General features: G+C 33.1%; 1 protein-coding gene and 1 non-coding gene across 4 annotated transcripts in view; both read right to left on the reverse strand.

The window, feature by feature from the left end:
* Positions 1-25940, reverse strand: part of Vps54 (VPS54 subunit of GARP complex) — an 88584-nt gene that overhangs the window by 6967 nt on the left and 55677 nt on the right. For all 3 annotated transcript variants that reach the window (XM_077791890.1, XM_077791889.1, XM_077791891.1), the window contains 9 exons: positions 20646-20986; positions 14377-14506; positions 13516-13697; positions 12448-12560; positions 8729-8786; positions 5646-5751; positions 4658-4745; positions 3983-4104; positions 3792-3872 (listed from right to left, as the gene is read on the reverse strand). In XM_077791890.1, coding sequence (XP_077648016.1) covers positions 3792-3872; positions 3983-4104; positions 4658-4745; positions 5646-5751; positions 8729-8786; positions 12448-12560; positions 13516-13697; positions 14377-14506; positions 20646-20986 — 1221 coding nt within the window. The remainder of the gene's footprint in view (positions 1-3791; positions 3873-3982; positions 4105-4657; positions 4746-5645; positions 5752-8728; positions 8787-12447; positions 12561-13515; positions 13698-14376; positions 14507-20645; positions 20987-25940) is intronic.
* LOC113181656 (U6 spliceosomal RNA) lies at positions 12952-13054 on the reverse strand. The gene has a single exon (XR_003300615.1). It is a non-coding gene; the product is annotated as a U6 spliceosomal RNA (small nuclear RNA).

Here is a 25940-nt window from a genome sequence, read left to right on the forward strand (position 1 = left end):
TATGTTAAGGCCTTTAATACAATCACCTGAACAAATGCCATCATATTTTAACTAGTTCAATAAAAAAAGTCAAAGAGTTATGGATCATAAACTTAAATATAAAACCCCAAACAGTAAAAATGCCAGAAGAAGCCAGGTATGGTAATGCACACCTAGTAATCCCAGTGGCTCAGGATGTAGGAGGATCCCAAGTTCAATGGCAGCCTCAGCAACTTAGTGAGATTCTGTCTCAAAATAAGAAAAATTTAAAAAGGGCTGGGGATGTAGGTCAGTGGCAAAGTGCCACTGGATTAAATTCCCAGTACCAAAACAAAGTAAACACAACAACGAATTCTAGAAAAAAATACTGCAGAATAACTTTGTAGCTCCTTAGGCTAGAATACATGAAGTATTTAATAAAAAAAATGATAAAATAGATTTGATCAAAATTAAAGATTGCTCTTTATAAGACACTGTTAACAAAATAAAAAGTCACCGACTTGGAAAAAATATACAAACCACATATCTTGATAAAGGACTTTGAGCTAAGATATATTAAAAAACTCACATCTCAAGAAGAAGATAACCCAATTTTTAAAAAATACGCAAAAAAATGAAAAACATTTTTACTAAAGAAAAGGTATGAATAGTAAACAAGCACATGAAAATATTTTCAACTTCTTAGTCATTATTTAAGCTAAATCCACAATGTGGGGCTGCGGGGTTTAGCTAAGTGGTAGAGTGCTTGCCTAGCATATGTGAGACCCTGGGTTCAATCTCCAGTACTAAACAAAACAAAAACAAAAAACAGTGAGATATCATGTACATATTAGAGACTAACATTAAAAATTAGGTAGACCCTAGAAAGTGATGGTGACAATGAAGAGCATCTAGAACTCTAGTCTCATACATGGTAAAAAGGACAGCAAAGAGATACTCCAGAAAATAATTTAGCAGGTTTTTTAAAAAATAAATTTAAATGAAGTTTTACATTTCCATAATCTACAATCAATCCTATTTCAAGTATATACACTAAAGAAATGAAAACATATATCCACACAAAGAATGTATATGTATATATAACAGCCCCAAACAGGAAAAACCCCAAAGTTCTATCAACTGGTAAATGGATAAACAATTAGCAATATAGTCAATAGAATGGAGACTATTCTATAATAAAAGAGAACAAACTACTGACACATAATTATAACATCCAGAATTCTAAAAGCATTAATCTAAAAGTAAGGAGGCTAGCCCAATAGGATACGTTCTGTATGATTCCACTTAAAGGACATTTTGCAGAAGGAAAAATTAAACTGTAAGTGCGGCAAAAGAATGTTTACTTGTGACATTTTTTATCTTGATTGTAGTAGTTCCACTACTTTATATATTTGTTAAAGTCATCACACCATGTATTTATTTTTTTTAATTTTTTTTAAATTGTGTACATTTTTTATTAGTTGTTCATGACAATACAATGATCTTGACATATCGTACATTTGATTCAAATGGGGTATGAATTCTCATTTTTCCACGTGATACAGATTGCAGGATCACATTGGTTATAGAGCCACATATATACATACAGCAATACTAGTGTCTATTGTATTCTGTTGCCCTTCCTCGATACCCCCCTCCCCTTCCCTCCCCTCCCATCACCTCTCTCTACCCAATCTACTGTGACACATTTCTCTCTCTTTTATTCTTCCTCCTCACACCATCATATATGTATTTTGTATAATGATGAGGGTCTCCTTCCATCTTCCGTGCAATTCCCCTTCTCCCTCCCATTCCCTCCCACCTCTGTTTAGTGGTAATCTTCTTCTCATGCTCTTCCTCTCTACTCTATTTTGAGTTACCTCGCCTTATATCAGAGAAGACATTCGGCATTTGTTTTTTAGGGATTGGCTAACTTCACTTAGCGTAATCTGCTCTAATGCCATCCATTTCCCTACAAATGCCATGATCTTTTTTTTTTTTTTTTTTTATTGGTTGTTCAAAACATTACAAAGCTCATGATATATCATCTTTCATACATTTGACTCAATTGGGTTATGAACTCCCATTTTTACCCCAAATACAAATTGCAGAATCACATCGGTTACACACTCACGTTTTTACATAATGGCATATTAGTGACTGATGTATTCTGCTACCTTTCCTATCCCTACTATCCCCCCTCCCCTCCCCTCCCATCTTCCCTCTCTACCTCATCTGCTGTTGTTCAATTCTCTCCCTTGTTTACACCATGTATTTAAAAAGGCTAAATTTTACTGAATGTAAACTATACCAATAAACCTGATTTAAATTGCTTAGCTTTCTACTGATAGCCACTGATCTTCACTATCTTCCCAACATATCCCCAACTCTTCCACTCACACCAGTGCACCCTAAACAGAGCTACCTTCTATTCACCCTAAATAGAACTGCTACCTTTGTTATTAACAACAGCAAAATATTAGCAGCCAATATTTACTAGGACTTGCTTATAGTTAGATATATGATAAAAGAAAAGCATTCCACATATATTATCTCATTAATCTCCATTACAACCTATGAGGTAACCTCTATTACTCCCATTTAGAAATGGAAACGGAGGCTTAAAAAAAAAAAAAAAAGAGTTTGCCCAAGGTCCTTCAGTGACTAATGTGTAACATACATGGAATCTGAATTTAGGTATACTTGAATCTAAATTACTTCCTTGTGATTTCTAACAACATGTTTGCTCAGACTTTTTTCTCAGAGATATCTTCACCTCAACTTCATATACCCTAATCTTATCTTTAAAAGCAAAATTTATATGCATACTACATCTATAAAACTATCTCATATCTTCCTCTCCAATTGGCAACCATCTCTTTTAAAGCATTAAATGCTCCAATGCATTAAAACAATTCCTTACTTAAGGAATAAATACATATTCTACTTCTTGTCATTATTGATATACTTCCCCTGCTAGATATTTTGCTATCTCAACAAGATATTCACCCTTGTGAAAAAGCAAATCAAAGTTCCTTGCTCAGTAAGTTTTATTCTAAGTATGATCTTGGGCATAAAGTCGACACTAAATAAACCTTCAAACATCCAAGTTACAAAATTTCTTCTTTCCCCCAAAGATATGCATTGAAGAATATAGGAAAAGCAAAGAGTAAAGGATAGGGCAAAAGTGAGTGGGGCTGATTAAATAACATTTTTGGAAGATACCCTTCCAGTATTCCTTATAGAACATTACTTTATTTAATGACTTATGGGAATGAAAAGAAACAGACCCTAGAATTGTCTCTGAGAAAAACAATAAAGCACCTCAGACTCTCAGAGCATTTTTCAGCTTGGAAAATAAAGTCACATACTTTATTTCAAATAAATTTCCTTTTTTTCTTATGGATTCTTGTCCTTACAATTCTGTCTTTGGAAGGCTTTCAAATTGTTTGTTTTGAAGAAGATATACATTTGTTGATGTAGCCAACATAAAAATGCTTCTATGAAGGATTTCTACCACCCTGAATTATCTCCCTTACTCTCTCCCACCTCTGGCCTTTAGAAGATGAACATAAAATTGACATTTTATTGAGTTGTTTTCTAAACTCTGGGGGAGTTGATTTGTTAAGACGTCTGTGACCACTTTGGTGTCAAAGAAGATGGACACATTTTCCTTAAAAACTGTTTATAAATTCTGCCAGTTGGTATATATCTTTTAAAAATTTAGATTCTAGTATCACATTTTAACTTATGTATAACATAAAGGATCCTCTATAAAATGAATAGTCACCAATGCTTTTAAGCAGAGCCTAATGATTTTCATAAATTATTACCTTCGATAACAGCTTGTCAAATAAGCTATCCATTATCGCTACAAGTTTAGCTGATATTTCAGCAATGTGGTCATGGTAATCCTGAAATGAGAAATGATATTGTATCTTATAGTTCCTGAGACACATACAAAAATATTTAACAATTAAGGAATTAAATTTATGAACTTCAATAGAAAATACATGAAAAATACCTTAGTGATATGATCAAAATGCCTAAGCATGTTATATTGCTTAGGTGGTAGTCGAGCTTCAAAATGAGCCCGGATCACAGGAATGTAGTGCACAATTAACTGCAAACATCGTGAAGAAAGAGCTAAAGATTCAGGGAATGGGTACATAATGGAGAAACAAAAATTGTTGATTTTAATTACAAAGGCAATTAAGTTTAAAATGTCCATTAATTTCATAAAGAACCCCAGTTTATTTCATAAATGAAGAGCACCATGGTAAAGGTAACCCATTTCATTTTTAAGAAAATAATTTAGTGCTAAATAATTCAATGAATATGCTGTTTTCTCAATGGACTTGAGTTGCTAGCATTACAAGTATGAGGACACTAACAAGACAATTTATTCTCTTCTGACATTCAGATACCTTTCACCCCAAAGTACTTCTTAAATATTACATATTATTTAACATTTTCCAGAGTGAAGCAGCTTCTAAATAATAAATTATTAAGAGTTAAGAGTGGAAATTCCTTATATAATTTCCCCAGATTAGTTTTTCAATTATAACAACACATAAAAGAATAAAGTAGCATTTGCCACTTTTATAGCCATGAAACTATCAGGTATGATAAAAACAGGGTAAGAAGAATTACATCATTATAATACCTTAACATTTGAATGAAATACAAGAATCCATACCCAAATTTTTTGTAGTTATTGTTTTTAGTCCAACAACTTGCAATGCACCAGCTCCAAGAACTAACTGGCAACTTCTTGAATTGAAGTACTAAGAAAGGAAGAAGGGGGAAAAAAAACAAAAAACAAAAAAACCCAAACTCAACGATTTATTAAAAGCCATTCTTTTATATCCTGATGATGTGTTAACTATCCTAAAAATACATTCCTTTTTCCTCTCATTCAAGGACCAAATGAATTTTCTAGTAGAAGCAGTTAGGATCTATTTATGTAATAATGAAAAAAAAAAAAAAAAGGAAGAGGGGAATTCTAAATGACAATATTTACTTTTGATAAATAAAAAATTGAAATTCTAAAAGTTTTCAGAAACTTATCTTTAGTTTGCATTCACAATACTAATTTAGTTTCAGCATTCTTATTCAAACATCCTGTTTTCAAAAGAGTAAAAATATTTCTTGACTAAAATTCAAGTTCAGGGCAATATTGATAGAATAAAGGTTTGAAAAAAATAAAGCTTTTCCTATATTCTAACAATTAAAAATATCTGTCAATATGAAATGGCTGAATAAAATTATCACATTTTCATTTTACATCAATTGTTCTGAAAGAATGATGTAAGAAAAATCTCTAACCTTAGTGAGATGAATTTTGTAATGTTCAGTGAATTCCTTCCATGCACATTTGAAACCAGTCCAGGTTTTTTGACCTAAGTGGCCTCAGTCATGTTCAGCACCTAACGAACAAATCATCTCCTGTCTCCAATGTCATTAACAACTCTATGAGTGTAATGAGGAATCACTAAATGTAGAGTGAGAAGGAAGCAGGCAGCCCTTTCTCTAGTAACATGTGATGCAACCACAATTAAATAACACAAAATTAATGTCTTAAAGATAACTTGACCTTGAAATGTCTTAGAGTTGAAAGGTTAGTTATATCCTAATGGGTTAATTCTTTTAACTATATTTCCATAAAAAGGTAAAATCATACACACCTTCAACAAATCTGACAGACGAGTAAGCATGTCAGTAGTAACAGATGGGATGTTATCCACACACTGGCAATATTCAAGGATAATTCTTATTAACAGCAATACAGTTCTATAAGAAAAGAAAATGTCCCACAGGCAATCAAAACAAAAAAATTTAAACTGATTTGGCATATAAAAAAAATCAAATTACTTATTAGTTCGATGCATCTCTGAGGATATGCTGATTTTTTTTTTAAAGAGAGAGAGAGAGAGAGAGAATGAGAATTTTTTTAATATTTATTTTTCAGCTTTCGGCGGACACAACATCTTTGTTTTGTATGTGGTGCTGAGGATCGAACCCGGGCCGTACGCATGCCAGGCGAGCATGCTACCGCTTGAGCCACATCCCCAGCCTGATATGCTAATTTTGATAACTGCTAAATTATGTGTTTCACCTAAAAGTGCAACAGGTTCTGGTCTAATGTAGAACAAAAGAAGCACTTAGAGTGAAAGATTTAAGGATTTGTGTAATTACAGAATCAGTACTTACTTACATGACACTGAGAATAAGTGGCTTGTCAGATTTTGTGCTGTAAGCATAGTACTTGGTTTATGGCATTCTTATTAAGAAAGTCTCTTTATAAGGGAAGTATTCTATTCTTTGGCCAATTCCAAAACAACGACAAAAAGACTAGCCAGCGTTTCTGATTAACTGTGTAGCAGATTTCAATCATAGCTACTGAATTGATGAAGGGAACCTAGTCCAGAGTTTCTTAGTGAGATGAAAATGAGGAAGAAGCCATAACAGCTTCTAAGGAACATATTATGTAAGAAGTTTATTCATAGGTCAAAAGACTCTCCAAAAATGAAATATTACCAGCTCATTACAGAACAAACTAAAAAGACACACTACTGGAAGATTAAATGAGACTAAAATTAAGAGAAAAAGAACCATTTATTATAGGACATCTAAGTTCACTGAAATGCTCAGAAATGAAAAATCCACATAAAATAATACTTTATAAAAGTATAAAGAATATAGGGCTGGGGCTGTTCTCAGTAAAGGATATCAGGAACCACTGAATCAAGAAAGATAACATTTAAACTGGGATGGTGGAGCACACCTGTAATCCCAGTCACTTGAGGGGCTGAGGCAGAAGGATCACAAGTTTAAAGCAAGCTAGGGCAACTCTGTGAGACTCCATCTCAAAATAAGAAATGAAAAAAAGCTTTGAATGTAGCTCAGTGGTAGAGCACTTGCCTAGAATGTATGGGGCCCTGGTTTCAATTCCCAGTATTGCACAGAAAAAAATACAGCACCTAGGCTCTATATAGCTTAACTAGAGCCTGCTCTATTTGGCATGAGTCCACTGCATATTTTTCATAATCTTCTCCCAGAAAACATAATAACCCACCTTTATTCAGGTAGTTCAGTTTTTTGGCAATAGACTCTGCCTGAAAAGTCAGAGCCAGAGAGGGACCATTTCCATCAAGCACATAAAGTGCAACCAGATAAAGGAGGAAAGTTAAAGGAGAGAAAAGAGATGAGATTACAGAGGGTTGAACAAAGCTTAGCTCTATTGGAAACAAGGAAGGACTCGTGAGGATAAAGGAAATGAGGCTTTAGTTTGGAATTTGTGTATTTTTAGAGATTGAAATATGGATTAAAAAACAAACAAACCCATATTAATTCTGTACATGCTTTTTGAGAGCTTACTATAGTGCCAAGAAAAATAATAACGGTAATACATGATCGCCTACCTTTGCAGAATTCAGTCTTACCAAGGAGACATACACATAAAGGAATAATTTAACTATACTATAGTAAGTTCCATGATAAGGCTCATAGAGGTCCTTTCTTCCCAGAAAGGGCAGCTATTTCAGAAAACTCTTGGTGACAAGAAGCAAAGAAGGAAAGTGAATGATGATCTAGATATTGGGAGTTAGATCTAAATTCTAATTGACTTTATTTGGGCCACCTTGTTAATCACTTAACCTTCTAAGCTTCGATTCTTGTAACTCAGAAAGGAAACAATAATCTCTGACATGTCTATTTTACTAAGTGATGATAAAGATCAAATGAGATCAGATATATGAAAATACTTAAAACTATAAAGTGCTATTAAAGTATATGAAAATAGGGCTGGGGCTGTAGGTTAGTAGTACAACACTTGCCTCACAGGTGTGAGACCCTGGTTTCCATTCTCAGCACCATATAAAGATAAAAAAATAAAATAAAATAATTAAGATATTGGGTCCATCTACAATTTAAAAATAAATAAATAAATAAGAATATAAAATTTTTTTAAATGTGTAAGAAGATAATATTTAATTACCAATTTTAAAAAGGCCTGTCATGCCAAACATAATGCTGGAATTGTATATTTCTTTGTTACCTTGAATTAGAGATATTTATTAATAAAAGATTAAAAGATCTAACAACTGGAATTATGAAAAACAACCACCAATATATTAGAACTGTGCTAAAATGGGTCACACATGTGGCACATAACTGTAATCCCATGGCTCAGGAGTCTGATGCAGAAGAAATTACAAGTTCAAAACCAGCCTCAGCAACTTAATGAAACCCTAAGCAACTCAGCAAGACCCTGTCTCAAAATAAAATATAAACAAAAGCTGGGGATGTAGCTCAGTGGTTAAGCGCCCCTGGGTTCAATCCCTGGTATTAAAACCAAACCAAAACAAAAAGAACTGTGCTAAATGGTTTACAGCATTACCTGTTTTAACATTTTGAAGGCTCCAGAAGCCATGATTTAAACTACTTCATGCTATACTACAGACTAAGAAAGCATAAGAAAAGAAGATGGCAAGAACCTATGATGGTAATAAATTCAAAGAGCCATTACATCAATCATGGCTGTCTACATTTCTTATTACATGAGAAAAATCAAGGCCTCTTTTATTAACCCAGTGATAAAGCACACATAGAATACAGAAAATAAAAAGGAATCCATAAAATTTCCTTTAAATACTTCATTAGGATTTAAAATTGTTAATCCAAAATTCCTCATTCACTTTAAGAGGAAAATAGAAGACTTATATTTCAAATAATCGACTCAACTAATAAAGACAATTATACTACTCACCCAACAACAGCATACTGTTGTCCCTCAACAATGAGAACTTCAGCTGGTTTTCTTTCTTCTGTAGGTAAAAGAGGAAAGCAAATAAACAAGAAGGGGTATGTATATGGTGAAACAAAATACTGGAGAAAACCACTGAAAACAATAATTCTGTTTTCAGGCCTGAAACTATCTCCTTTCTGGAAACAAATATCTACTTCTTCAGAAGCAATTTGGTAGAGTAAATAAAGTACTTTGGGTTTGGAGTTAGATTTGATTTTAGTCTGGGTATTACCAATTATCAATTACCTTAAGTCAATAACTTCTCTGAGACTCAATCTGTATCCATGAAATGCTTCAGGATTGCTGTTAATGATTATTGTTAAAGATTATAAACTGCCAACCCTCTAGGCCTGGCACATGGTAGTTAAAAAACAAAATTATTATTAGTTTGGAAAGGCAGAACTAGCTTTTTGCCTTGCTGTCTTTATTACTGTCGTTGTCATTATTAGAGTATGAGTTAATTAGGCTGGGGTTGTGGTTCAGCAGCAGAGCACTCGCCTAGCATGTGCCCTGGCATGTGAAGCCCTGGGTTCTCGATCCTCAGAATTTATTAAAAATAAATAAAATATTGTGTCCAACTACAACATACATACATAAAATATGAGTTAATTTCTAAATTTAATGGACAGATTATGTATTTTCTGTATTTTATCTTTATTTTCTTTCCTTTCCTTTCTGGTACTAATTGAACCCAGAATCACTATAGCACTGAGCTACATCCCCAGCCTTTTTAAATTTTGAGACAGTGTTTCACTAAGTTGCTGAGGCAGGTCTCATACTTGAGATCTTCTTGCCTCAGCCTCCTGAACCACTGGGATTGTAGGTATGCACCACTGTACCCACCTATATATTTATTTTATTTTATTTTTAAAAAATATTTATTTTTAGTTATAACAATATCTTTATTTTTATGTGGTCCTGAGGATTGAACCCAGTGCCTCATGCATGGTAGGCGAGTGCTCTACCTCTGAGCCACAACCCCAGCCCCCACCTATATATTTCATTTTTAAGATTTCAACTTAGAAGTTATTCTGTTTTCATAGTATGACATTTCTTATTATTATATAAGATAATTCAGCATTTTGTGGTGAAAAGAACAGGAGACTGGATTATCATCCTTGATCAGCCAAATGAAATAATTGCTACAGTCAAATCATTTCTCCCCTAAGATTCAAGTCCCTTTGAACTATTAGACAAAAAACTCTACTACCTCTTTTCTTTCATGAAAAGAAATCCATTGTGGTAAAATTTCTACACACAATTCACTATGTCCTTTGGACTACAAATTTTTTTAGAGAAAGGACTGTTTCGGAACCAGCTCTCTATATTACAAAGAAGGAACACAGTGATGTAGGTAAGAGCAAGAACCCAAATGTCAGTATACCTGAATATGAATCCTACTCTACTACCTCCTAGCTATGTAACTCTAAGTTACCTAAGCCCTTTTGCCTTAGTTTCCATATTTATTAGGTGATGATATTAACAGCATCTAGATCATGGACCTGTAAATGATAATGATATGATACATGTAAAGTACTTAGAACGGTGTCTAGCACCAAATAAAAACTCAATGGCAGGATGTATGGGTGTGTGTGTGTTTGTGTGTGTGTGTGTGTGTGTGTGTGTGTGTTGTGGCAGCAGTAGAGCATTTGCCTAGCACGTGCGAGGCCCTGGGTTCGATCCTCAGCAACACATAAAAATAAATAAATAAAATAAAGGTATTGTGTCCAATTACAACTAAAAAATAAATTTAAAAAAAAAATCAGTATAATTGCTATTCACTAACTTCATTTCCCCAATGCTAGCCGCATCCTAATGATTCAATAAATGTATGGTGGATAAATAATAACCCAGGATATTTATCTTAATAAGAACTACTAAAATATTATTCATAAAAGGGTAGAGGCTGAGGAAGAAGAAAAGTATTTAAGAGAAACCTCATACTACCAGAATCCTACAAAGAGGGATTGAAAATAGTTCACTTTGTAGGAAAACAACAACATTTAATTCAATCATTCCACATTTTAAAAAATATTTTAATTTAAAAAATCATTCTGTTTGTATAATAGTAGACTTCAAAGACTGAGCTTTCAGAGAAAGAAAACAAGTCCGAGCTGTCTGGCATGGCACCTCACATAATAGGTTATCAATAAAATACAGCTTGCAAGACTAGATGAATGATAAGTTATGAAGGCTTTGTTTTGCTAGTATCATATAATCAGTTAAAAATTGCAACCTGACATGGTTACCCATTTAAAATAGTCACAGAAATTTACATATTTAAAATATTAAGAGAAATTTACATAATTCCTTTGATTTGATTCTTCTGTCCTATATGAATGAATCTATCTATAACCAGCCCTTAATCCCTTCCCTCATGTCATAATGGTAAGAGATAGGCTTTCTCTTGAACTCTGGATTCAATTCTAGCTGCTTCTTATTTCTGTTAGGCATGAAAATATAATTCAGCTTCCTCTGACCCAAAACAAAAAACAAAAAAAATCTCTTCTCTCAACTCTCTGAGTGGATTAAGGAAACAATCTAATTTCTCAATCTCTCTAGCTACCACTTCATCACCCACTTTTCCTTCACAACTAAACTTTATTGATAAAGTGGGCTACATTTGTCTAGCCTCCCTTAGCAATGAACTGCACACTGACACTATCACTCCACTCAATTATTGATACTGTAAACTTTCTTCTACATGTCAAATCAATGGTCACTAACTGTATTTTATTCAGTCTCTTGTAGCAAAGTTGTATTTTATGCAAATGCGAAGTATACAATTTGAAAATATGGCTATGTAAAACCACTAAACTTGAATTAAAAATGCATAAAAATTTGAAATAATGCAATTGCCTTCTCCATTAAATGTATTCAAGTTCATAATTTCAGAATGCATTAAAAATCAATTTACATTATCAGATGACGCCATTTTAACAAACATATGTCCTAGTTATTCCATCTATTTGTTTTGAAACCCAACTGGTATTTGATAATCCATGACAATTTTCTTCCTATCTCTCTGGTCCTTCTTTTTTCTTTTCTCATAGTTCTTCACATTTTGGGTTTTGTTATGCAATTGTTTACACAATAATAAGAAATGTCACACTGTGAAAATAGAATAACTTCTAAGTTGAACTCTTAAAAATGAAATATATAGGTGGGGGCTGGGGTTGTGGCTCAGAGGTAGAGCACTCACCTACCATGCATGAGGCTCTGGGTTCAAAGAGAAAATTAAATTAAACTTTTAATTTTTTTTACTTCTATTTTTATGAATTTCTTCCTATCTCACTGGTCCTTTTTTCTTTTCCCATAGTTCTTCACATTTTGGTTTTTGTTATGCAATTGTTTACATATTTTTGGTTTTATTCATTAAACTTAGTGTCTTTAAAATAAAATCATAACTGTTATCTTTGCTCCATATGACACAAAGTGGAAGCTAATTAGTGTTCACTAGATGTAAAGGACATCATCCAGGGTCTAGCATATGATTACACTCATAAGTATTCAAAATTATTATTATAAATTAAAACAAATACTTTTCCTGTCAAATACTTAATTGGAAGCTTTAGTTCTAGGTTTTTCAATAGGTATTCTCAATTAAAGCAACATTAAACATTCTTACAAAATAAACAAATAATAAAAAATTGGAAGAAAGTGTGTGGAAGAACACATACCCCCTGATTTTTTTTCAGGTAAAGCAATCTTTCCATCTGATATAGAATCAACAAGATCCTGAAATTCTGCAGGAACATCAGCTTGCTTCCAGCGCTCATTGTCTAAGAGGAGGCTATTCAAAAGATGAAAGAAAAGTAAACTTTAATAATGTTTCAATATCATCTTCCTTGGTTGATAAGAAAGTAGAGCTTAGCTGAATATCTAAGATTTTTGCAAATGTGAAGTATACAATTTGAAAATATGTATAACTCTGCATAACAAGTTTATTTTTTTAAAAAAGCATAAAGACAATAAAGTAAACATTTAAACATATCTTAATTTCTGTACTAGAATTGTTCCAGGAATCATCATCTTCATCAGAGTCTATTACTCTTCTTCTGTTGAATTTAACTTTTGCTTTCTATTTGTTGGCTTACTTTTTCAAGGATTTCTATTAAGCCTTGTTCTGATATCTTCCCAATGAGAAGTCAATTTCTCGCCATCTGTATAAGGTTATTTTCTACAAAAGTATAGAGTGCTTCACGAATATGCATGTCACCCTTGCACAGGGGCCATGCTTATCTTCTCTTCATTCCAATTTTAGTGACTACTTAAGATTTTAAAAGTGCTGGACACTTTAATTGAATCATTCATAAACAGTATCAATACTTTTATACCTCTTAGCCTACCCAATAGTGATGAAACATAATTTACTTAACTTTGAGTTAAGAAACAAGTCAATTTTCCAGATAGGCACTTTTACATAAGTAAGCATTCTAACTCCACTTTGAAAAGTCAAAAGGTAAATTTTAACTCCATAATCTGTCTTTTTTTTAAAAAAAAAAAAAAATTTATTTATTTATTTTTAAGTTATTGGCGGACACAACATCTTTGTTGGTATGTGGTGCTGAGGATCGAACCCGGGCCGCACGCATGCCAGGCGAGCGTACTACCACTTGAGCCACATCCCCAGCCCCCATAATCTGTCTTTAATTAAAAAAAAAAAGCAGAAATTTTGGCTAGTCAATTAATTATTTTTAAAATGTAATTGTGTTTTTGCAAAGAAAAAAATTACACAGTAATGATACCTGAGCTTGGTTTTTCTCTCTTCATGAAATCTATTTACAAATTTATTAGCTTGGCTTTGAAGTGCTCCAAGTAATGACATGCTTTTTCTTCCACAGATCTGTTCTGTCTCTAAAATGAATGTTTCCATTAATCTAGAAAGTGTAATGAATTCCGTGGAATTTAACTTCTCAAGAAAACCATCCTAAATTTTAAAAAATAACACAAAAATCACGATGGAAGTTAATATAAAAACCAAATATGGGTGAGCTATAAAACCAACTAAGTTTAATAAATTTCAGTATTAATTATCTTTTTCTATAATATATTATATAATTATATGTTAATTACTTTTGTAATTAATAAAATTTATTTCTTATCATTTTTACTTTTGTAATTAATAAAATTTATTTCTTATCATTTTAAATGAAATTTCCCAATATTTCATATCTAAAAACTGAACATGAAAAGCTTAAGATGTCTTGAATTTGAATGTTTCCTTTATAACTAATACAGTAACTTAAATGAATTCAGGTCATTGTATAGCTTTTTCCACCATCCTGAAGTTTAATTTTGTTTGACCATATATATACACGTGCATATATAAAACAGCATCTTACATTCATATTAATTACTAAGATGTTATATTTTATAGTAAGTCCTTTATTTATTTGAAAATAATACTTAAATAATTTTTCCTATTTCTTTAATTATTTTACATCTTAGCACTTCTTTACTACAACACACCAATATCATTAATTTATTGTTAAAATTATAAAATGCATTACAGGGAAAATACAGATATAAGCAAAGATATAATTCTGGATCTCTAACCTAACTATCCTACATATAAATATAAAATATGTAAAGTATTATGAAAATACCTTTGCTCTTGACATGAGAAATTTGACGGCTCGATCATGACATATATCTGAGGCACTATACAATAACTCTTGGATATTATTTGCCAGCTTCCCCAGCTCTAAGTCAGTTAATTTCATGTCTTCACTGACCCTGAAAATGATACAATGAGATTTAGGGAAAACTGTTAACACAGTTCTCCATAGGTGATATAATCAACAAAAAAGGATAAACACTTGAAAATTCACATTTGAGGAAGATTTTGTGATATATCCAATTTTAGCAATGCTTCAGAAAATAAAACTTGAATAGTAAATTTTAACTTTGAAGTTTATGATTACAGAACATCTTTAATCATGCTCAGATAATATATATTTAAATATATGTATATTATATATTATAAATATATTACATGTCATAATATTTTATTGTTGTAAATTATTATACATATATTACAATATATATGATGATATATATTTAAATATATATTTAATTATACATATATATTATACAACGTGTAATATATATTTAAACTAAGCCTTACAATAATTTTTTCTCTATAGTATTTTCAATACTTAGTTCATATCCTGATTGGAAATCTGCACATATTAGAGCAAAACAATTTGTCTGGCAAGGGACTAGGTGGTAGCTGTGATGGTAGTTTTGGCAGAACAGGGGTTGTACTTAGGCACTTAGGAGTAACACAGCAGAAGGAAGAAGGAAGGAATGTTATATCACGACAAGTGGCCCTCTTTTCATTTAAAATTATGAATTACTTAATATTAACTCATATTTACTTAATGACTGAGCATTACTGAATTTAACTGCTAGGAAGTTGGAAGGAATACAATTTATAAGAGGTAATACATATTTTTCAATTTTGAAGGGAAATGTATGATCAGGTTTTTAAGCATTTTCCCCTAGGAATATACACATAAAGACCAATGATTTCATTTTAACAGTTCAGTTACTTTTACCATGAGCCAAGTAAAATGTCTTACTGTTTTTCTCCCATTCTGCTAAGTTATAACAATTTTCAAAGAGGCTCTGATGTATGTATATGAACTGGGTTAAGGTATTATGGTAAGTTATTACTAACTATCCTTCAAATTTTCAATATCACGATGTTCATTTACTAATGCTTTAAAATAACAGATTGATATTCTTAAAGTATTCTCAGGAATAGTGTATTGTTTAATTCCCTCACTCTGAGGCAGGTAGATATCTATTTACAGATGAGGACACTGAATTTTAGAAAGCTTAAGTAGTTTATCTAAGGTCACTGGTTACAAAGAGTAGGACTGGGATCCAGAATTAGTCCATATCTAATTGACTATACTTTCTCTACTATAACATTTATTTCTGTATAAACCGTCTAGTAGCATTTCAATACTAGGTCCCTCAGAAATGTCTACTTAAACCTCAAATTTAGTATTAAAGTTTCATTTTCTGTAAAGATTATTAAAATTTGCCCATGAAACAGAATGATTAAAGAATTTTGAAGTCTTGGCTGTATGCTACCAATTCACGAAGATATAAATGGAAAACATCAAATAAAACCAAGTGAAGGGCTGGGGTTGTGTCTCAGGGGTAGAAGGGTTGTGGCTCAGCGGTATAGCTCTTGCCTAGCATGTATGTGGCACTGGGTTCAATTCTCACACTGCATATAAATAAATTTTAAAAAGCCCAATGACAATTAAAAAAAATATTAACAAACAAACAAGTAAAGTCTTTTAAAAGTAGGATGACAAATAGAAAAAGCTGGAAACTTTTTTAAAAAAAATAGTTGTAGATGGACAGCATGCCTTTATTTTATTTACTTATTTTTTTAAATGTGGTACTGAGGATCCAACCCAGTGTCTCACACATGTTAGGCAAGCGCTCTACCACTGAGCTACAACCCCAGTCCCAGCCCCAGGAAAAGTTTAAAAAAATTTTTTTAATTAGCTATAATTTTGCTTTTCAAAAGATTTATTTTTATTTTGTAAGTTTAATTGCCTAACTTTCATATCACTGGAAAAAAGCAACAAACAAATCCAAACACAATGCAGGATTTCCACTTCTGAATGTATATCCAAAAGATCTCAAACATACGTTTGCACACCCAAGTTCATAGCAGAACTATCCAAAATACCTAAGATGTAGAAGTAAACAAAGTGCTGACATATGAATAAATAAACAAAATGTGGCAAATTCATATAATGGAATATTATTCAGCCTTAAAGGAAGGAAATTCTGACATATAAGACACATGGATGTACTCTAAGGACATTATGCTACATAAAATAAGCTGGTTACAAAAAACCACTATGATTCTACTTTTACGCAGGAACTAGAATGTTTAAATTCATAAAGACAGAAAGTAGTGGTGGTTGCCAGTGGCTGGGGAGAGGCAGAATGGAGAGTGGTTATTGCGTACAGTTTCAGTTCTACAAGATGAAAAAGTTTGGGAGATTGATTTCACGATGTGAATATATTTAACACTATTGAATTGTACACTTAGAAATTATTAACATAGTAAATTTCATTTTTATTATAATTAAAAATGAAAACTTAAAAATTTTTACATTATTTTTTTTTTAAATGTAAAACTCTACAACTCTAATCATTTCCACAATTTTCCCTTCCTATTTCTGCCTGGAAGAGTATTTACTCTTCTGTGTCCTAGTTTGTGCTGCAATAAACTTAGAAAATTGTAAATTATTTTCATATATAGGAAAATCTACTAATAAAGTTAAAATATCAGACATCATGTTTACACATTCTACATCCACTACAATTTTATACTACAAAAGTATTGAATAATAGAAATAAGGTGGGCGCAGTGACACATGCCCATAATCCCAGTGGCTCCAGAGACTGAGGAAGGAGGATTATGAGTTTACAAAGCCAGCCTCAGCAAAGGCAAGGTGCTACGCAACTCAGTGAAACCCTGTCTCTAAATAAAAATACAAAAATAGGGCTGGGAATCTGGCTGGCTTAGTTAGTGGTTGAGTGTCCTTGAGTTCAATCCCTAGTATACACACAAAAAAGTGTGTGTGTGTATATATTCAAATAGTTTTGTATGAAAACACTAGTTACATACATACATATACATATATTATACTACAAAAGTACTGAATAATTGTCAGAAATAGTTTGTATGAAAACACTAGTTAGGTATACACATATTCAATTAATTCGTTGCCCCTCTGGGCTAGATAGTTCCCAGACATTCATGTGCCTGTTGAACATAGAAGAAACTACTATCTTCTGGGGTAACGTATGAGTGGAGAAAGCCAGAGAATGTTCTAAGTATAAAGTAAGCCACAATGAAGATAAGCGGGAGGGAATAAATACTATGAGACTACATCTGGTTTAAAAGAACCTCAAATTAAACTATGGCAGACTGCTATTTATATTTCAGTATTCGTTCTCTCTTCTGCAATAATAAAAGAGTTTAAGCAGGACAAATAGTCAACAAGCTAAAGACCCAACAACAAACTCAAGCCTCCCTTCCAGCTACATATAGTTATGTGATAACCTTCTGGCCTCTAGGATGGAAGTGAAAGTAATAAGTGCAAATTGGGGGTTGTGCTCTTAAAAAGAGCCAAAAAAAAAAAATGGACAAATATCACAAACACAATGTTGAATTAAAAAAACAGACACAAAAGACTATCATATATATGATTCCACTTATGTAACTATGACTTCCACCTTATATAAAGTTTAAAAATTAGAAAAGCCAATAATTTTATTAAAGGTCTCTTTGAAGCAGTAGCAATGGATTTTTCTGAAGAGTTGAGAATATTCTTTTTTTCCCCACAATATTTTGGTTTTAAGTTGTAGTTAGACACAATACCTTTATTTTATTTTTATATGATACTGAAGCTCAAACCCAGTGCCCCACATGAGCTAGGCAAGCACTCTACCACTGAGCCAAAACCCCAGCCCCAAGAGTTGAGAATATTCTATTTCTTGACCTGAGTGGTGGTTACACCAATGTTTTAATTTTGTGGTAATTATTTGAGATGAACACATTAATTGTTGCATTTTCTCATATTTGCATATATTCCAATGAAAAAGTTAAAAAAAGAAAAAAGGAGGATACCACTCTTTGTCATCTTCTTGCTATTAGGGATGTAGATGAGATGATAAAAGCTGAAACAGCATCAGAAGTAGTGATGCACATCTGTAATCCCAGCTACTTGGGAGGCTAAGGCAGGTGGGTCCCAAATATGATCCTCCTGAAAACTTAGCAAAACTCACTTGTCTCAAAATAAAATTTAAAATGGGATGGGAATGAGCATGGTGGCACAAGTCAGTAATCCCAGTGGCTCTGGAGGCTGAGGAAGGAGACTTTCGAGTTCAAAGCCAGCCTCAGCAAAAGCGAGGCACTAAGCAACTCAGTGAGATCCTGTCTCTAAATAAAATACAAAACAGGGCTGGGGATGTGGCGCAGTGGTCAAGTGCCCTTGAGTTCAATCCCTGTACAAAAAAAAAAAAAATGGGGGTGGGATGGTGATGTAGCTTAAAGGTAAAGTGGCCTTAGGTTCAATCCTCAATACCAGGGGATAGGGAAAAAGCTAGAATATAGCCTTAGACACAAATGGAAGCTACATGCTGCAGAAGGAAAGCTGCCTTTTCAAGTGAGGCTCCCCTATCTCTGAAATGTTACATGACAGAAATAAAATTGTTTACTATTTAAGCAAAATTCCCTATTACATTTTTATCTCTCTTTGAATAACAATTTTAGGCTATACCCTTCCTTTTATAAATATGAAAATATTAGCCAAAAAATGAATATATATATATATTTACACACAGTTCAGGAGTTGTTTTGGTAGGAAGTGGTGTTATAGTTGGCTTAATACTGTAACTATGACTTCCATAAACTCCTAGAGCACAGGTTGATTATGTAAAGATTAGCAAAAGTAAAAAGTCTTATTATTCTTAACAATATCTAAATTCAAACCTCTTAGGCCACAAAATTTTATTGGCTTTGTTTTGTCTTTTAGATACCAGAGATTACTGGAATACCTCATGAGCTTTGAATGTGGTCTATGGATTATATGGTAATAATTCATCACTGTTTTCTTATATTTAATTGGTATAGTATGATTATGTAGAGAGTACTCTTGTATTCTGGAAGTACATACTGTAATATCTGAGATAATAGGGCATCATGCCTACAACCTCCTGTCAAATGATTCAGAAAAACATTAACATGAGAGACAGGGAGAGGGGAGTGAAAGAAAAAAGGAGGGAGACAGGGCTGGGGCTGTAGCTCAGTGGTAGCGTGCTTGCCCAGCATGCTGAGGTACTGGGTTCAATCCTCAGCACCACGTAAAAATAAACAAATAAAATAAAGGCATTCTATCTGTCTACAACTATGAAAAAAATATTTTTTTTAAAAGGAAGGAAACAAGGCAATTAACAATTGGGCAATCTGTAAAATGGATATGACTATCATGACAACTTGTCTGTAAATGTGAACTTCAAAATAAGTTTTTAAAAAATAATTTTTTTAAGAGAGAATGAGAGAGAGAGAGAGAATTTTTTTTAATATTTATTTTTTAGTTATTGGCGGACACAACATCTTTGTTTGGATGTGGTGCTGAGGATCGAACCGCACACATGCCTGGCGAGTGCGCTACCGCTTGAGCCACATCCCCCGCCCAAAAAATAATGTTTAAAAAGACAGCATGGTGCACTTGGAAATTCATGTCTTTGAAAAACCAAAAGTTGTGTATCAATAGATCTTTGCTATACAAAAAATACAAAAGTGAGAAAAACAAAGAGGGCTGGGATTGTGGCTCAAGTGGTAGAGTGCTCGCCTGGCATGTGTGAGGCACTGGGTTCAACCCTTAGCACCACATTAAAAAAAAAAAATAAAGATATTGTGTTCACCTAAAACTAAAATAATTAAATATTAAAAAAAAAAGAAAGAAAGAAAAATGACCAAAGCAATAACAGACCTAGGTTCAGGTCAAATTCTGACACTAGTGACAAAGTTCTCAAGGCATCAGTAGCCATATCACTGAAATAAGGGCATTCAATTAAATAATTTAATAAATTAAAGTTTCTTTCCTGCCTTTAAATCATATAAATTTTCCATTATCTTCAAATCTCACCTCTGTACCTTTCTTCTGTTTTCAAAGAGAATGTTTAATAAAAATTAATATATTTTTGATAAACTCCAAGATGAAAGTTTACATTTTTTTAAGTAAAATGAATATTCAATCTTACTGAAACCATTAATAAAATGATTTAATAAAAATCTTGCCAATTTGGCAACAACCACTATACTCACATAATATCCACACCTCCTGGAGTAGCAGATGATGATGTCTGTTCTTTGCTAGAAGAAGAATCAGTAGTACATTCTGGTTCAGATACTGAATCACTGCTGCAGGGCTCACTATTTGGAGATGCATTTCTTTGCGAGGTAGTGTCAACTACTATAGGTGCTAATTCGCCCTCACTGAATGCATCACTTATAAACATGCCTTCATGGATTAAATAAGCCACTTCTGTATCCAGCGAATTATCTTTTGCAGCATTTTTCTGCTGTGAAATCTCCTCCAATTCTCGAGTCCTTTGGTTTTTGTCAAGAACTGAGAGAACAACATTGTGAATAATATTCAATGTTGCCTAAAAAAAAAAAAAAAAAAGGATACATTTTTAAACAATTTAAAATATCTTGTGAATTCTGTACACTAATTTTGAACATCTGACATAAATGAGTCAAGGTCATGTACACCAGAATTTCTACACAGTAACAGCAATTTGTAAAAACAAAACAAAACAAAACAACAACAACAACAAAAAAGAACTGCTCAGGAGAAAATAGGTTCAATAAAGCTTAGTGATTATATATATATATATATATATAATATTTCTTTTGGTACCAGAGATTAAACCCACAGTCACTTAACCACTGAGACACATTCCCTAGCCTTCTTTATTTTTTGCTTTTGAGATAGAGTCTCACTAAGTTGCTTAGGCTAACCTTAAACTTGGGATATACCTGCTCAGCCTCCCAAACCGCTGGGATTATAGGCATGTATTACCATGCCTGGCTTAGTTATTTTTTTTAAAATGGAATTCTTAAAATATATTTTTTTCTAACCTCTTATGCAGGCTACACCAGTATATCATAACTTGCCTATGAGAGAATCATATTAGTTCATACGTCTGCTTAAAAAAAAATAATTTTTATTCCTTACCACACCTAGGCTATGCCCATTTCTCATCTCTCCTCATCCCTTCTCTCACTTATTCACTGTGTACTAGACATTCTGGTTCTCTTTCTAGTCTTCTAATATTCCAACATGATTCCCATCTCAGTGCCTTCCCTGCTGGTTCTATGCAGAACACTGTGTGAAGTTTGGTCCTTGCACACTTCTTATCACACAGGTTCTGGCACAAATAGAAACTTTCCTCAAAGAGGCCTTGTCTGACTCTCTTCCCAGCTAGTTGGGTTTTTTGTTTGTTTGTTTGTTTTTAAGAATATTTACTATTGTCTAAAATTATCTTTTTAATTTATTTGTTCTAGGTCTCCTTCTGCTGCATTAGCTCCACGAGATATTATAAGGCTATAACCTAGAATAGTGCCTGATAAATAAGAAGTTCTCAATAAATATTAATTATAATTAATGTCTGTGGACTATTAACAAATAAAGGATTATTTGCCCAATTTAAAATTCAAGATTGTGTTCTCAAAATTTCTTGCTCCCTTTCTTTAAAGCCTTGATTTCTTTTTAAGGGATCTACATGGTTCTAGAGAAGCAAACTCTAACTTCAATTCTTCAAAGTCAGCATAGGATCCACAATAGTAAAATCAGCACTTGGAACTATCAAGGTCTTAGCTTAAAGATAGACAGGCTGAGAACTGCAAAAAAACAAAGCCAAGACTTGATGACATCATCAATATTCTATTAAGCACCTAAAGGCTGACCTACCTCTTTTTTCTTTTTCAGTTTTATGAGCTAATAAATCCTCTTAATTGAGACATCAAGTTGTGTATTGCATTACATGGAAAGGAAAGCACTCTGAAGTGATACAAAATGATACAGTATACAGCAGATATAGCTTTCAAGAATCTTAGTATCAAATTGTTTAATAACACTGCCTTTCCCCCTCTTTAATTATCATTAACTTCTTTGCTGTCACAAACCTGTTGTTTGTTATAGTCCACCACTGCTGCTTATAATTCCCATTACTGTTCAATTTTTCATGCACAGATTTCTCCAATCTTTGTTTTGCCTTTCTTTTTCGTTTTTCTGTCTTGCGGACTTTCTTAGTTTTTTTTTTATTTTTAATTTTTTAAATAATAACAAGACAGTGATGAGGGACAAGATCTTTCTTGCCCAATTTCTCTATACCTCCCTATCGTATAGCAGTCACGCTATTCAAGTGAAATTGAGCTCATTTTCCACCTTCAGTCAGTATACTTTCAACCTCCTTGCCTCACAATTAGTTCACACAAGAAAAGCCAGACCTCAACTAATGCACACATAGCATTTTCCTGACCACAGTGACTGGGCATGTAACCTAAATTAGTTCAATTAATTAAAGCCAAGGACATTCATTTGTTCTTGTTCTATGTGGTGTAGTGTGCAAATGTGGCAGACCTGGAACTGATGGAGCCAACAAGAAAAACGAAGACAAAGCTTAACAACAGAGAAACTAATCTTGAAAACCAAGACAAAAAAACATGCATATAGCCCATCTTCTCTTGTGCTATTTTTAGTTATCTAAGTTTTTTTATTTCTCTTAGTCTTAAACTCATTTGAATACTTTTCCCTTTGAACTAACAATATCAATTGAAACAGTAAATTTTCCATATAATCAGTATTAGGGCTTCTCCTTTACTGTTTTTACCATATCTACAATTATAAAGATTTGGTGATTACTTTTCTCCAAGTCCAGGGCTATTCATGTTTAAGGATGCCAGAAAACTGGTCTCCAAGAAACATTTTACAATGTATATTAGGTTCAATAGTAGGTACACGATTTACTTTCTGAACTATTAGGAAACTCACATTTAAACTTCACATTTAAAATAAACCAGGTCAGATAAACCAAATACAATTTTCCAACTGAGAATAGAATACATTAAATATTCTGATAATTATATTCATAAGTCTGTAAGATGACAGATTAAGGTTATTTTCCATGCAACAAAGTGAAAATTTAGGAACTAAAACCTTGCAAAGAATGTAAGTTCATTTTAGGACTATTCGTGTTTTTTCATTGTACAAATAGGCCTAATCTATGGAGTTCATACAACAAACAAGGATTTTAATCAAAATTCAAAATACAATGAATAGTAAAGATGAACAAAGCATGGAGGGGTCATACCTTCTGATTTCAAAACTTACTACAAAGCTACAGTAATCAAAACAGTGTAGACTAGCATAATGTCAGACATATAAACCAGTGGAGATGGCCCTCATATAAATGGTAAAATGATTTTTGACAAGGGTGCCAAGATCATACAATGAGGAGGAGAGAGCCTTTTCAATAAATGCTGCTGGGAAAACTGGGAATTCACATGCAAGATTATAAGACCCTTGTCTTTTTTTTTTTCCATCCTAGAATATTGGCCCTATTTGTCTGTAGCCTTGTGGAGAAGGACCCAGTGCTGGTAAAAACTGCTGAGACTTACTCAAAGCCTCAACAGGCCACATTGTGGCATTATGTCAAGCTTGAGCTGGTTCCTCCAATTACTGTTGAGATCCCTACAGCTATCAGAGCCTAAAAAATTGGTGAATAAGTATTCAAACTGGTAGCTTCAAATAGCTCACAGTTAAGAAAGCTGTGCTGAATAGTATGAATGTGGTTTTATATCAGAGAGATCATAGGCAACCATGGCAGAGTTGGCTATGTTTGAAGACAAATCTTTAGTATTTCATTATATCCAATACATTATTTGAGTGTTCTTGGACCATGTGTGATCAGCAGCTATCTGAATAAAATGTGTTTAAAAAAAAAAAAAAGTAGATCCTAGTGGAAGAAATTTAGATCACAAGGACTCCACCCTCATGAAAGAATCATCACCCTAACAATGATTTGCATCTGTGGATTGAGTCTGGTAGGGATGTATTACTTCCCTCAAAAGCAGATAGTTATAAAAAGATGAGCCTGGCTCCTTGCTTCCTCTATCTCACCTTATGATTTCTTCCTCACATATTCAACCATTAGGGCCACAGATGTGGCTCAGTGGGGAGCACTTGCCTAGCATACATAGGCCCTGGGTTTGATCCTAGAACCACTACAAGTTAAAAAACCTTTAATATATGCCCCATCTTTGTGATGCCATCCACCATGAGATTCAAGTATATACACCATGCTCTTGAACCTTCAGTTAAGTAAACCTCTTTTCTTTATAAAGTACTCAGGTTCAGATATTTTGTTAAAAACAATACAAAATGCTCTAGGATAACCACCCATAGAGATATTAGTTCAAACTGGATACAGTGGAGCATACCTATAATCCCAGAGACTGAGGCAGGAGAATCACAAAGTTTGAAGCCAGCCTCAGCTACTTAACAAGATCTTGTCTCAAAAATAAAAGAATAAAAATGACTAGGGATACATAGTTCAGTAATAAAGCACTCCTGGGTTCAACCTCTGGTACTGGAGAAAAAAAAAAAAAGAAAACTTAATTCAAAATAGATAAAAAACATAATACCTAACGTTATAAAATTCTTAGAATAAAATACAGGGTAGCTTTAAGACACTGGACTGGCATTGATTTCTTGGATATAATGCCAATTGCACAGGCAACAAAAGAAAATACAAGTAAAAGGTTCTATACCAAAATAAAAACTTTTTATGCATCAAAAGATGCCATTTAGAGTTGGCATGGTGGTGCACACCTTTAATCCCAGAGGCTCAGGAGGCTGAAGAAGAAGGATTGTGAGTTCAAAGCAAGTCTCAGCAACTTACAAGGACCATAAGTAACTCATCGAGACTCTGTCTCTAACAACAACAAAAAAGGCTAGATGGTTAAGCACCTCTGGGTTCAATCCCTAGTACGAAAAGAGTGAAAACCTAACTCATGGAATTGGACAAAATATTTGTAAATCATGTATCTAACAAGGGGTTAAAATCCAGGATATATAAAGAACTTTTACAGCTTAACAAGAAAACAACCCAATTAAATAACAGGCAAAGCATTTCTCCAAAGAAGCCATACAATAAGCAAATGAAACAATACTCAACATCACTAATCATTAGAGAAATGCAAATTAAAACCACAGTGAAATACCAGGACAAACTCATTTAAGATGGCTCAAACCAGAAAATAACAAGTGTTAGTAAGAATCTAGAAACACTGTGCACTATTAGCAGAAATGTAAAATGGTATAGTTGCTATGGAAAACGGTAAGAGTCCCTCAAAAAATTAGAATTACAGTATGATCTAGTATTTCCATTTCTGGGTATATTTCCAAGCAGGCACTCAAAGAGATATTTATGTCTACGTTCAATGACAGCATTATTCACAATAGCCAAAGACAGAAGTAAATCAAGTGGCAGATGAATGAATAAACCAAATATAACATAAACATATAATGAAATGTCATTCAGCCTAGAAAAA

The sequence above is a fragment of the Urocitellus parryii genome, chromosome 12 (genome assembly GCF_045843805.1).
Source record: "Urocitellus parryii isolate mUroPar1 chromosome 12, mUroPar1.hap1, whole genome shotgun sequence".
In the NCBI taxonomy this organism is placed as follows: domain Eukaryota; kingdom Metazoa; phylum Chordata; class Mammalia; order Rodentia; family Sciuridae; genus Urocitellus; species Urocitellus parryii.